The sequence below is a fragment of the Aythya fuligula genome, chromosome 2 (assembly GCF_009819795.1).
Source record: "Aythya fuligula isolate bAytFul2 chromosome 2, bAytFul2.pri, whole genome shotgun sequence".
Classification (NCBI taxonomy): domain Eukaryota; kingdom Metazoa; phylum Chordata; class Aves; order Anseriformes; family Anatidae; genus Aythya; species Aythya fuligula.
In genome coordinates, this window is record NC_045560.1 from 106311822 (window position 1) to 106326340 (window position 14519).

General features: G+C 38.5%; 1 protein-coding gene across 1 annotated transcript; it reads right to left on the reverse strand.

Annotated features, from left to right (window-relative positions):
- Positions 1–549: 549 nt before the first annotated feature.
- NDUFV2 (NADH:ubiquinone oxidoreductase core subunit V2) lies at positions 550–14100 on the reverse strand. Its single transcript, XM_032182543.1, has 8 exons — positions 13981–14100; positions 12454–12519; positions 8967–9029; positions 8762–8878; positions 6949–7117; positions 5383–5492; positions 2335–2411; positions 550–1484 (listed from the first exon to the last, which is right to left on the reverse strand). The coding sequence occupies exons 1-8, from the start codon at positions 14020–14022 to the stop codon at positions 1391–1393; spliced, it is 738 nt and encodes a 245-aa protein (XP_032038434.1). The 5' UTR covers positions 14023–14100; the 3' UTR covers positions 550–1390.
- Positions 14101–14519: the final 419 nt, after the last annotated feature.

The following is a 14519-nucleotide window of genomic DNA, read 5'->3' on the forward strand; positions in this document are numbered from 1 at the left end:
GCCCTGTATCAGTTGCACGCAGGATTTTTAATGCTTACTGAGTGACCACTTAACGACTTTTATCTGTATTTATCAAACTTACTTTTCCATTCGTATGCAATTTCAATATTTTATAAGCTTAGTAACGTAGTGAGGATATCAAGTCTTGCACACAAGTAATATACACACTACTACTGGTGCAACTACATCACAGAGCCTATGAAAGGAAGGTAGGGCATGAACAGGCTACATGAGGTTAGGATTATGCAGGGACAGCTGTAGACATAAAACTTAGCTCAGGAAAGGGAGAACAGCTTCGGGAAGTGCTGTTAATCAGAATGTCAAAACAAAACAAATTGAATAAAGAATGCAGTATAAATAATGCAAATAAGCTCCATCTATCACATTAGTAATAAGTATGTAGTACCATGAGATATTTTAGAAGAGGCAGACAACTCCCATGATTTTTATATGGTCCCAGTGATGGACACATTCGTTTCCTAACATTTTAAAGCAACTTTGAGTATTACTTGTAATATTTTTATATTATAAAAATGCATCTTCCAGATCTACAAGCACATGTGCCGACTGTCAATAAGCAGTCACTTTATTTTTTTTTTTTAAAAGGAGAAATACTTCAATTTCACACTTTTAGATTTTCTTAGAATTAACCGATACACAGGAGTAATATCAAAGAAGGGTCTGTGAATCACAGTTCCACATATTACACTTAGCCATGTATTAAACCGTTCTGGTATACTCTAGCTCCCCTCCCCCCCAACTGCATACTTTGGCTGTGTTAAATAAATTTGTAGAGGAAGTGGTTTCTTGTTGCTCATTCTTTTAGTAGAGTATTACTACTACTACTTGTTTTTTTTCTGTAACATGGCAAAAAGACAGTTTTCACGCTCTTCCTGAATGATAATAGGCAGAGTCAGACATGAGAAGAATCACCAATTTCAAAAGAACAGGAGGACCTTTTTTGTTTTTGTTTCGTTTAAATTGCCGTTAAAAGTAACGTGCAGTAAAGTTTTCAGAATCTGCTTTCACTTTGTTCCTTGGGCATTAGCCAGACTTGAAATTTAGTTAGGTTTGTTGCCTCTTTAAAGACCCTTTAGTCAGAAATAGCTAAAAGAATTTTCAGTGATAGATTAAAATTGCATCTTTTTATCTACCAATGATCACAAATAGACACTTTACAATCTACAGAATCACTTTTGTCCACTTTTTTTATAATCTGAATCATAATTAGGTTTTACTGTAGTTTAGACCACAGTAAGCTAAACACTCTAATTCCTATTGCTTCCCTTCATTTTAAAGTATTAAAACATAAATCATTTTACTGAGATTAAAGTTACTTTATTATTTTCAGACAGTTTAGCATATATTACAAAGATCTTTAGAGGCATCTTTAGAGGTCAGCTCGAACTCCAAAACCCGGTCCTTTCGGTGGTTCGGTCAGAGATGTAAGGCCACCAGCTGGCTCACAAGAAAAACGTCCACTCCTGAAAAATGACAGCAGATTTATTCGTTGCTGGTACTGTTATAACCAATGTTTAATCACTGGATAGAAGACCTTAACAAAACTGCCTCGAGGCTGAAGCCACTTGTTTCATTCATGTATTCATCCTTCAGAAATGTGGGATGCCACCCGTTAATTAAAAGGCTTTCAAATTCAAGTAACAACAAACAGCTTCATAACTCAAATGCAAGATGTAACTGTTAGGGTTTTTTATTCACCTATTTAAAGGCAGACCAAACAAAAGTGATGTTGGTACCACCAATACTAAAGGCAACATTCCAATTGTATTAGTCATGTTTCTGCTAGAGATGTATCCCTGCACTCAGAAACTAGCTTTTAACATCGTTCTCTTATTCTGAAAAAAATAGGAAGAGATAACACACTACAATCGAATGATAGTAATTAATTACACCATTCACACACCCATTGGTATATTTGAATTAACAAAGAATAATGGGAAGTAACAGGTGATAACAGTTCAGAAATAAACGTTTCACAAACTTCCCCCCAAACAGGTACTGTTGATTTACATGAAATCAACATGTAAAAAACAGGTGACACCCTTCACCTGTTAGATACTGAGCCAAATGAAGCTGTGATTTTCCCATTTCACGGTCCTGTAGTCATCAGGAACATGAAATTTCTATGCTCAGTTCTTTCCGGCTTTGAATAAATAGAAAGGCACTGAATAAATACCATGCTGTTCAGTAAATTAATTAACACTGTTTAGCTGCATGTTGTGAACTCCTGGAGTTGTAATAGGAATTACAATTTCCTTCCTCAAAAGGAGAAGCCTTCAAGTAGCTGCACTTTATCATACAAATACAGCATACCTTGGGCCAGGTTTGGGAACTTTGCCAGCCTTTAGTTCATCGATTATCTCTTCGATATCTTTGGGTGTCAAATCCTCCTAAAAAAAAAAAATAAGTAAAAAGTCAGCAATTATGCTAACTGCAGCATTTACAACTATCAGTTGTGTGGCCATCTAAACGGGGATCCTAGCACAGGTAATTTTGATCCTGTTATTGACATACATGTACCATTTTAAATAAGGAAAACTAAAAAGCCTAATGTAATTTTAGTAATAAAATCTCTAATTTACATATAGCTGCAGAAATTATGTTAAAGCTAACTATGTTCACTCTAGTCATCAATCACTTGGGTTTGTGGCTTCAAATTCCTTAGCAAGCTAGTGGGTGCAGTACAGGAGAACAATTCTTAAAAAAGAATAAGTAAATCAGATTGTGATAGCATCACAAGATAGTTTTAAAATAAGTTTTAGATGGCATTTAGAGACTGCATTTATTTCAATGCATGAATTCTTTGGGCTGATGGCAGCCAAGCGAGCCATAATTCAAAAGTCTGAAAGTTCAAAAATAGTGTTAAGCTAGACCATACTTTCCAACTGACTGTTTTAATGTGGTTTTAAAAGCTTACTGAGTACCCGTTTGATTGAAATTCCAGATTTATAGGCAGGCCACTATCAAAAAATGCAACAGCACAATGAAATGAAAAATATATGAATTCTGTATTATCTTGTTCCCTTCTCCTTACTATGCCACAGGTTTTGCTTCTTGATACCATTCTTAAGTTCCCTTTCTCTTCCACAGGCTGCAGTATTTCCCTCAGGAAACTTTAAGAACTCATCAAGCAAGTTAAGACAGCATTACACTAGCAGTACTGTATATTTTAAGTTAACAGCTGCACCAACTTTAAACTAATTCATAGTTATGGGCTTTCCAAATACACTGTCATGCCTCTGATTCCAGTTTTATACAGAAGAAAGAGAAGCCAAACAAGGAAGTGACTGCATTGAGAAGAACTTGATTTTCAAAGCATTCTCCTTTTTCAAGAGTATTTCCATGTTCTCAGTCACAATCATGGCGATGGACAAAACTCAAGAATAAATGAGAATGTGACAGTGGGTAACACCAACTTTTACAACTTCAGATACCACTTATGACTCTAATACAAAGAGTCTCATACTAAGATGCTGTATTTACATGAAATATGAAGCGCAAAAGACGAGGCACTAATCCCCTTGACAATTATGATTTTAAAAAGAAAAAAAGTCTTTAAGCTACAGCTAGTACCTTTTTGACTACAGTACAATTTCTAGCAAAGGAAAATCGAAAGAAATTCAGGCAAGTGAAAAAGCCATTTTTAAAAGGACAGTAAAAAAACAACACTTAGAAGGCTGTTAAGCAAATTAAATGACTGTGGATGAAAACTGCATTAGAAACAGACTGAAGCAGAAAAATTGTGCTTTTTCTACGTAGAAGATAACGAAATGCTGTCAGAAGAATTCTGTACTGCAAGTCTACATTAAATGGTTTCAGAAAGCTGGTTAGGAAGGTTGCAACACACAGGTCGATGCTGTTCAGGTTAGTCAAAATAAATGAAGGCAAACGTGAACTAGGAACAAGCTGTGACCAAAATCCATACTGCTGAAATTAATAATCTGATACTAATACACTGGAAAGAATGTTTCAACCTACCTACCACATTCTGTGATAGCTTAGCAAAAGACTGCTACTACATCAATAACATACTCCCAGTATTTCTCTCTGCTCAGAAGGGATCATGCAACAGATGAAGAAAGCACACTTTTTTTTGTTGTTTTTTATTTTTTGCATTAGGAATAGTGGTTTTAGTAGAAGAGTAGGAATAACTATTATAGTATCAGTGACACGTCATCCAAAACCACTACGTAAGGCTTTGAAGAAGTAGCTGGTAAGGGAAGACTTCCATATGAAGAACTGAAGAGCCTAGCACTGGGTTCAAACAGGCACCCAGAACAAGGAGTGGCCATTGCTGCATTCTTCACAAATGCAGAGAAAGGAAAATTCTGAACGTGCTTTCCATCATTCTTTTCATCATAGATCAAACCTGGACTACACAAGAATTAAGCCCTGAGCCAAGGACTCAGCAATTCTTCAGCACAATCAATCACTTCCAGCTAATGAGTATTAAGAAGAGACTTCCTAAATAATGTTGCAGCATTTCAGTCATTTCTATTTTTAAGCCAGAAAGTCAAAAATTACCAGGTTCTTGTAAAGTTTTTTATACAGATAACACATTGATGTAGTGAAGAGGACTGAAACTTCCTAAGTTTTTATTTGGGGGGGAAAAAACACAATAGAAATAATATTTTACTCTATACCATCACAGTCTGCTGCTTTTTGGACTTTCTCCACAGTGTCTATAGAACCCCATGCTGTACATTTTCTTCTTCTTTTCCATTATATACTACTAAATGACAAAACCAGGCTGTTTGTGCTTCCAGATTATGAACTGTCTGCATTACTTCAAATGACAAAGCACACCTCTGAAACAAAGCCCAAAGCAGAACACCTACTGAACGTATTTATTTAGGGGAGGTAGTTCAGTGCTACTGTATGGAAAGGCAAAACCTGGTAATTAAAGCAAGCTGACTTTTAGCAGATGATGCATCATCTTAACTTGCTCATTAAATGAGAAAAGGAGAAACTGAGAACTACTGCAACCTCAAAAAGGCAATGATGCAGAGTTTAAAAAAAATCTAAAGGAAAAAAGCATTCTTTCTCAATCTGAAAGCCACCTGTGAAACTGCTCATTGTACCGTATGGATATGCCAAAACACCACTTCCATGAGAATCTCTATCCATGATCTCATCACCTCCAAATGAAAACGAGAGCATTTACAATGTGTGTTCTTACAGAGACCAGGACATCAATACATTATCGTACAGATGAAGTGTTTCAGGAAGAGGCCGAGAAAGTAAAATATGTTCTAAGCTATCCCTGCCAACAGCGATTTGAGTAACCGACCAAAAATTCAGAATCAGAAAGAATGAAGATTCAGGTAGCTCAAAGAGATCTAGTTTCTTAAAAATACTTACATAATAGTTGTCATTTATTTGTACCATCGGTGCATTTACACAAGCACCCAGACATTCCACTTCAATCAATGTGAAGAGTTTATCAGGTGTTGTCTCCCCAACTTTTATACCTAAAAAAAAATAAAAGAATATTAGGTTCAGCAATGGTTATGGATCGAGATTAATAAACAATATTGTAATTACTCCATAATTTCCTCATTACGTGTATTTTGGCCGTAAAAACATTTGTACAGTTAAATCCTCTTAAACGAGTCTAAGACTGTGAAGTTAGTCTTTGGATACATTTTGAAGACCTGATTTAGTTTTGATTTGTTGAAAAATAACCATGAAATGACACTTCTCAGAAAAGCTCTACTCAGGAACATTTTTAGGAATCGGTATAACGTAATAGAAAAATTTGGAAAATACAGCTCTCCTATGTTGATATTAAATGCGTTAATAATCAGCGTTAAGTACTGAATCCCCAAATTAACCAAGAGCCAAGTATTAGGAGTGTTGGTCCGAATTTGCAAACAGCTTCCAAGTTCCTCCGCAAGAGCTTATTTCCTGAACAACCCCATCATACGCATGCTTAGCTTCCATGACGTGTTACTGCTCCAGTGATATAACCAAAAAAGATACAGACCTCCCCCAGAGGGCAGGTTAGCCAAAATAACATCTCAGAGTCTTAGCTTGCCAGAACATTCTGTGGAAGGATAAAGGCTAAGATGCAATTTCCCCCCATAGTTAACAGGGGCAAAAATTAGTAAAAGTTTAAGCGAGGCCTGTGTCTCAGTACAATCTACACAAACACTCTTAATTCCAGGAAACAGTTGCTTTTCCTTTGACTTCTCAAACTAAGTTTGAATTAAAATCAAGCCATCTTTGCAGCAACAAAACCAGGACAAGCTGAATCTAAAAATGCCTTTTCCAGACAATGGAACATGAGGGAAGCAAGATTATAAACAACTGGTCTTAGCCCTTATCACTGTCGTTTTTCTGAAAGGTCAGCATAACGTGACTGCATAGGATGGGAAAAGTTAGTTGTTGACCTTACCCTCTTCTCCTCATAACACAACAAGGAGAAAAGCAGAGAAAAAGTACACAAAAGCGGTGAGTTCTCCTTACATCTCACATGATGCAGAACTCTCAACTGACTTTTCCCATGAGAAATTTATAAGTCACCTTATTTAAGGAGAAAAAGCCTCACTAATAATTTCGTATAGCGTATACCTTAAAAATCTTATTTTACATATAAAGAAGTGCCATGACATTCAGAGTCCTCTCCTGTATATGAGATAACTCTTGGATTTCAAATTAAGCGCTATATTAGAATAATTCATTTCCTGGCAAATTGCCTTTAAGATCACTTTAAGACCACTAAATGACACTCCTGACTTTTGTTCTACTGTACTGAAACATTTGGACTTGGTAGTCCTTATTTTCAAAATCCTACAGTGACCTCACTCTAAATGAGAAGCATTTCTGCACTGTCTCCATCATATAAAGGATTTATTTTTCAGTTAGAAAACAATCCATCATTAAACCAGGGAGGAAAAAAAAGCATATTACGAATTTGTATCATACCAAGCTTCTTCTTGATGGCTTCTAAAATGCTATCAGAGTCCCGCAGCATGCAAGGCGTGGTAGTGCAGACCTGGATATGGTATTTCCCAACAGGCTTACGGTTATACATGGTATAGAAGGTTGCTACTTCGTACACTCTCATGGGAGGCATTTCTAAAACTTCAGCAACCTATAATAAGGGGAAAAGAAGACACTGTATTGAATTCTCACAGGGCACCAGTAAAGATATTTCAGAAATCATCTCAGTCAAGTCACCTGTCCTGTATCTGCACTATGAGGCTTAGGTACTCCAGATACACAGGAAGAAGGGGATGGATTTCAAAGTGTAGCTATTGAAGTGCTAAGAAAAACCACTCGAGTTACTCTGACTGGAGTTGACCTTGTTTGAACACAAGCTCAACTAAGCCAAGGATTAGCACAGCGAGGAGCTGCAGTCAATCCTCCTCCAGCATCACACACAAGCTAGTTTCAAGAAGTCAGCTGGGTCCCAGCTTTCATTATTAGCTCCAGCTCATACTCTGCTTGCACTCTTGCTGCATGAATGAACAGACTCGCACGAATCCGCCCACGCTAACCCACTTCAGCCTTCTGGCAAAGGGAGCAATCCAGGCTGGTGCTACGCTCCCCTCATTCAGGTACAGCAGGCTTTCTTGGGTCCCGTGATGTACCAGGGCTGGCCCTAAAACCACCACTACTACACCTGCAGATCGGCATCCCAGCTAATAAATACAGTGATGCACAATCTCCACACAGTCAGTTCTGGTGGAAGTACCCCTGACCTCATTAACCTGGCACACTGCTCAGGTTGAGAACTGACAGCTTGCAAAAGCGTGGCTGTTCTGTATTCCAGTACCTATAGCAGCAGGCAAATAACAAGCCACAGAAAATATTTGCTTGCTTAAAAATCTTAAGGTCATTTAAAACATATCACTTTCCAAGTAAGCATAAAAAGACTTTTCCCATTTGGCATTAATGGAGATTTGAGGCTTTATCCTACATTATTTGCAGTTTTATACGATGTCTACCACTGTTTCTAAGCATGCACTTTACTCTTACTCAGTAACTTCTATAATCCTCACAATCCTGCTTTTAGTTTATCTTGATTGAATTTGAAACACTTCACTTTAAAACTGATAATGCCAGTTTGCAACGCAAAATGCGAGATTAAGTTGTATGAATAGAAAAACTGAGGTGCAAATTTCTTGGTACTTGATTTCTGTCGTGCAACCTATCACTTTGGAGCAACGTAGCTCTTTGCTTATTTTGAAACATTTTAATTAGTAACTTGATAAGAAACCAGTCTTAAGGACACTTGCTACGAGGCGTTACGAAATACTCACTGTACCCACTACGTTGCCACGTGCTTTGTGGAAATCGTTACAGGTGCAGAGATTAAGTACGATCCTGGCCATGTGCGTAGTGCTACTGAGGTACAGGAGAAGAGTAAAACATCATCATCTTTTTTCTTTCCCCCAGATTAAGCAGTGAACAAAGTCTTTCAAGTTTACTCCTACTTCCAGGATGATTCTGGGAGGAGTCTGTCTAACTAAGGCCCACGTTGTCTTTGTTTTGTTCAGCCCGTAGCTGCTAGCAGTGGGCTAATATTACACAAACAGAGGCAAGGTTCCTGCAATAGTTTTCTTTTTTTTTTTTTTTTTTTTTTTTATTAAATGTAGTCTCATAGTGAATACTCACAGTTCTGTGCTACATGTAAATTCCTGCATTAGTCCACTTTGGTAAAAGTGCTAATATTGTACTATTAAGAGTTAGATTTAAAAAAAATATGCTTGCAAAATAAGTTAGCACTAAATACCTTGTTCATAGCTGAAATGGGCAACCATCCATGCTGTCTTTGAGCCAGATCTAGTACTGCCATCACAGCTGCAGACTTGTGTCCCCCTGGGTAATTGTTTATGATTGCTTCTATTCGCTTTTTAAAGGAAAAAGAAGAAAAACATCAGTACTGAGCTAAAGACAAAGCTTGCATGCTTATGGTGGATTTTATTTTATCTGCGTACCTTTTTGTTCTCAGGTGTGAACTCAAAGGGAGTATCTGGATTATTTTCGGGACTATCTCTGTGCTTCAAGAAAAGTAAGAGAAATAATAGGGTTGTCAGGGAATTATTCAAGACAGATTTACTGTTGTAAAGCATTTTATTAGACAGTTACAGTTGAGTTGCTTGAATAAAACTGATTTGATACATTCCAGATAAAAACGTCATAGTACTCTATCATAAACAACTAACCATCTCTCAGAAAGTAATAAAACATGTTGGTAATTATTTCATCACTCTGAAAAAAAAAAAAAAAAAAGACAACTTATTCCTGTTATTTCCTATTCAAGTAATTATTTCTTCAAGAACTTGGTATTATTTACAAAACAGACATTTGTAACAGCTGATACAATTTGGCAATTATGGTCAAACTCATCACAACTAGATGAAGAGTCCTCTAGTTAATATTTAGTTAATACCTTAACAAACAACAAAAGACTAAAACAATAGCCCATTTTTTTTTTGTTTTCCCATGAGACCTTTACTATATAAACATTTTAAAGCTTATCAAGAAACCTTCTATATAAATGTGTCCACATTTAAACATACATTATTAACCAATTTTTACATTTCATAAATTTGTAAGAGATATCAACGTTTCACATACAATTCTGAATCAGAACAGAACAAGCAGAATTTCCAAATTCCTATTTCCAAAATCAGGTATTTTATCATAATATTTCTAAGTTTTTCTTGGAAAACATCAAATTGAAATTAGTTCTAATCTTTATTTTCAGAAAATACAATCTTGAAGAAAGTAGCAATCTTGAAGAAAGTGATTGTTACTGCAATAAAATCTCAGTTCTGATAAAAGCCCTTACCCCCATAAAAGCTTGCTGCACAAAACTTCCAGTTATCTCAAAGTAGCTCATTATGACATACTCATAGCTGAGTTTGAGTCCAAGCTTTATGCTATTTTCAAACTGAGAACGTTTCAAATTAAAGTGGAAGAGCACACAAAAATTCAAGTTATACTCAAGGGCTGAAGCTAAAAGTCATCCACAACCAATAATTAAAGGAAGAACCCTACTTCTCTGACTTTCATCACCCTCTCAAACAACCTAGGATGATTTTACAGTTTCCACACTACCTTTGAAGGCCAGGCTGGATGGGGCTTTGAGCACCCTGTTCTAGTGGGAGGTGCCCCTGCCCGTGGCAGTGGGGCTGGAACCAGGTGATCTTTAAGCTCCCTTCCTACCCAAGCCATTTGGTGCTACCTTCTTAGAAAGTAGGGAAGGATTTCATGAAAGATCGAACGTGGCAAGTCACTAACGTTGTGAGCGACTGTTGTCAATGCACAACTTAAAACGTGGATGATTCACAGCCATTCCTGGATTTAGAAACTTTAATACAGAAACACCAAAAGGTCAAACACAACTTCTAATCACAGCTGGTGTCCTAGTGAGAGATTCCCTTTGCTCATCCCATCGATACGCTGGAGCAGCCAGTACTACTACCACTGTCAGTTCAAGGGCACAAATATCCCTTTCCTAGTTCCAAGCCTAAAAAAACCCTACAATCAATACGTACTTCTCCACTTGGGATGACTTTCCCTGTAATAACAGGAATTACAGAATGGTAACTGATTTGCTTTGAACACACTGATCTTTTAGCAAGCATGAATGTGTTGCTTGTCCTGTCTAGAACATAAAACAGCTCTCACGAACAGAGTTGCCTCTATTTTAGTCCGACCCAAAGAAAGGATTTCACTCATCAGATGTATTGTTGGAGAGGGTTTTCTACCAAAAATCAATGAAAGTTCTTAAAAAGAGGCTATTGAAGGAAAAAAGAAGTGACTGGAAATACCCTGCAAGTTTTAATTTCTTTCCCTTACAGATCTGCTGTAGGTCATTGCTGCTCTGATAATCCATGATTCATGGTATTTCCATAACTTAACTTTTCCTTCTCAAATCTGCACGCCTGCTTTATTTCAGGCTACTATTTTGCCTTCCACTGTTACTTGCTAGTTATGTTTCTACTTAATCTCAATTTCTTTTGAAAATAATTTTATTTTACTGAATTATTACCCCCTCCCTGCATCTAGAGCAGCTGTTATTTCTAGTGTATCGTCTCTAAAATGATATCCTTAAATATTCTGCATGCGAGTACGAACAATAAAAACTTAATAAAAGAACAAATAGCCCATTGCCAAAAAAAAAAAAAACAAAAAACACCCCACAAACAATTTCCTATGCTCTTCTAGCAAAAGTTCTGTTGGGGAATAAAAATAAAAGGAGTTAATGATGCTATTAAACAAAACTCACACGAAATCACAAAAAAAAAAAATCACAAGAAGCTAACTAAAGCTCACAGCTTTTCTTTTCTAGCTCCCTTTTGCTATTTTCATTCTCCTCGCTCCAGCAAGCCACTGAAACAATAACGTAAGTCTTGCAAAACGCCTGGAGAATTTACGAAGCTGTCTAGCTTCATCTACCTGACACCGCCATCCATTAGCGTGTCAAAGCCACCTTTTGCCTGTCTTCACCAATCTCAAACTACTCTTGGAGTTTCCTAACTCGTCAGCCTACACTCATGTTTCCTGTATTCCTTGAGCATCAGCTCTCACTCCATAAATCACCAATGCCTGTTCAGGTTGCTGGAAAACTACACGAAGCATGTACTGTAATCCCATTAGCTTCATCCAACGGGAAAGCTGTGGAGACAGCAGCAGCTGCAAAAAGTCAAAAAAAAAAAAAGTCTGTCCAAAAACACTGAGCACCTGCTACCAACAAAATGGTCAATTCTCTAGAAGAGCGCTGATTTCCACCAAATGGTGGAAAAATGCCAAATTACTCAGCTGTTGGGCTGAAGTCTGGATAAAGCACTGAATGGAGCAGAATGGGACAGAAGACACTTCTCAGAGATGCTTCAGGTTCTCTTCGTAGGTAGACAGCACAGCTGCTTTAGGTGTTTAAATCTTGAGTGCTTTTTTACTTATGCAATCACTATTGCTGTTTTTATGTATTGCAATAATGCCTGATGGACTCAATCATGAACTGCTACTCAACTTATTGTACGTCATGGCGCATGAACCAGAACTGCATTTTTCAACTGCTAGCAAACAGCTAGACCCAGAGCTATGGTTAATTCTGTGGCAAATTGTAGAAGCCAAGAAACTGGGACCACAAAAAGCGTCACAAGCTTCAATTACAAATTAAATTAACTACAGTAAGAAAAGGAAACAAGAACTGTTTTGCAATGAAATACATTTAAACAAAATCTCACACAATCACACACAAATGCTAATATCACCACTACAGGAGTTTTCATTACATAAAGAAATAATACCAAAATAAAACCTTTTGGTACTCTTATCACAACTCTAGTAAAAAGATTTCCACTCGCCTTCCACAGCAAAGTTCTGCACATCAGAAACTTTAGGCAGATTTAAAAAAATTCACATGCCAAACTCTTGTTACACGCCCCTTTTCCAGAAGGGTAAATTACTTACCACAAATAAGGCTCCTCCGCTGGAGCTGCATGCTGGTGTTCCATGGAAGTAGCGGATTTGTCTTATCTACAAACAAAATAAAGTAGTCTATAATAATTATATATCAACAGTCTATAGTTTGTATAACTGTTTTCAGAATGAGCTTGATTTCTTTTCTAATTGTAAACCATTAATTCTTTTGTCATCAATAAATTTAAATCGTGTTGAGAATAATACAAAGAGCTCTAGGATACTATTAGGAGAGCACAGCTACACTGTCTGAAATGGTCAAGGTACGTTAAGGGGAGTTAAAAGATTTAACTTCAGACTGGTGATGTTCTAACAGCTTAAATCTGCCTCGAGTACAAATCCTCATTAAATATTTCATGAAGAATTTTGCAGGGTGTTACTTTATAGCATATGTGCTTCCCAAAGTTTGCCGAGGGTACCATTTCTACTGAGGTTCTTCTCAGTTAGGTGTTCCTTCAGCTTTCGGCTAACTGAACAGCATGACAAAAGACGACAAAAAAATTAAGCACCTGAAATTCCAAGAGAACACAGACCTGTATGCAAGCTGTTTTCAGCTATTTTCTATAGTCTATCACTAAATCAGTCATGCCAAAATAAATTGAGAATGCTAGATTCAGGCTAATACTAAAGTCACCTTATGATATCATCTTGTCACAAGCAAACATTTTGCACAAATTTCATCTTAAATCAATATTAGATTAATACTGAATTCTAGACTAATTTTGAGAGCTCTTAAAGTAAGAGAAGGATTAAAAAAACAGCCCTCTGTAACTCTTTGTGTATAAAATTTGTTGGATCTCAAATGGATCGGCATCCAACAAGCAAAAATAGAGGTATGGGGTCAGAGCTGGGATCAAAACTGAACTACCAGGCAACTACAGGCCCTGCTTATCTGAAAAAAAAAAAAAAAAAAAAAAAAAAGCAGTGTGCCAGCTTCTCAGTGAACGTGACAAGAAGTAAAATTCAGGCAAAGGACTCAAAGTGCAAGCAGGGCACACGAGTACAGCAGAAATCCTGCAGACAATGGGGTTAACCCTACTAAATCCTAAGCAAGTTTAGTGCACTCACATACAGCTGTGGCCGTGCAGGGTCAGCACGGTAAGCCCCGGGTGCCTAATTTTAGGGTGTCCCGCTGTGAGGGGCAGCCTGCTTGCAGGGGACGCGCTCTGACCCCATTGCTTTAAGGACACCGCTCTGCTTCCCAGAGCCCAGCCCCCGGCTCCAGGCCGAGGCAGGCTAACCCCTGCTTTTCAGACAGGGCCTGGAGGATTTCAGCCGGCGTAGCCGGTCCTCGGCATGGAAAAACAACGCCAGAAACCAGCCCCTCACCCCCAGCCCCACACAGCGCAGCGCCCCACGACCCCACAACAACCCGCCGGCCGCCACCAGCCGGCGGGGACGACCCCGTGAGGGGGCGATGCCCTTCCCCGAGTGCCCCCCCGACGGCTCAGGCCGGCCCAGCGCTGCCCCAAAGCCCCGTGTGGGGCAGAGCCGCCCCCCATCACGCCGCCCCCTTACCGAGCGGGCGGCCGCGGCCCGCAGGGGAGCGCAGAGGAACATGGCGGCGGCGCCCCCTCCCCCCGGCCTTCTCCTTGAGGCCTGCGCTCGCCCTCGGCGCTGCCACAGCGGGACGGGACCGCCCCGCGCATGCGCGGCCGCCTGAGGAGAGGGAGTCGGCCCTCACAGGCCGGGGGTTGGGAGGAAAAAATAGGAAAATAAAAAGAAAAATGTCGGTGTTTTCGCTCCAGGCTGCCTCTCCTCTAAATTGTGAATTCCTGGCTGGTTGGGTGTGAAAATTTTGTGTCAAATTATCGACCCACAGCATCTATATGGGAATGCTCTGTGGATTGCGACCTTTTGTGGCATGCGCCACTGTAAATAAAAAAACAAACACAAAACAACACATTTGAAAACAAGCCTAAAAAATCCCTTCGAAAACAAGTACAATTAAAATAATGATAAAATAATAAATAAAACTGGGAATATGTGGAGAAACCGGTGACATTGTTTGGTCTTAGATTTTCCTTCTCATCTGTCTACCCAGCTTGGCTGATCGT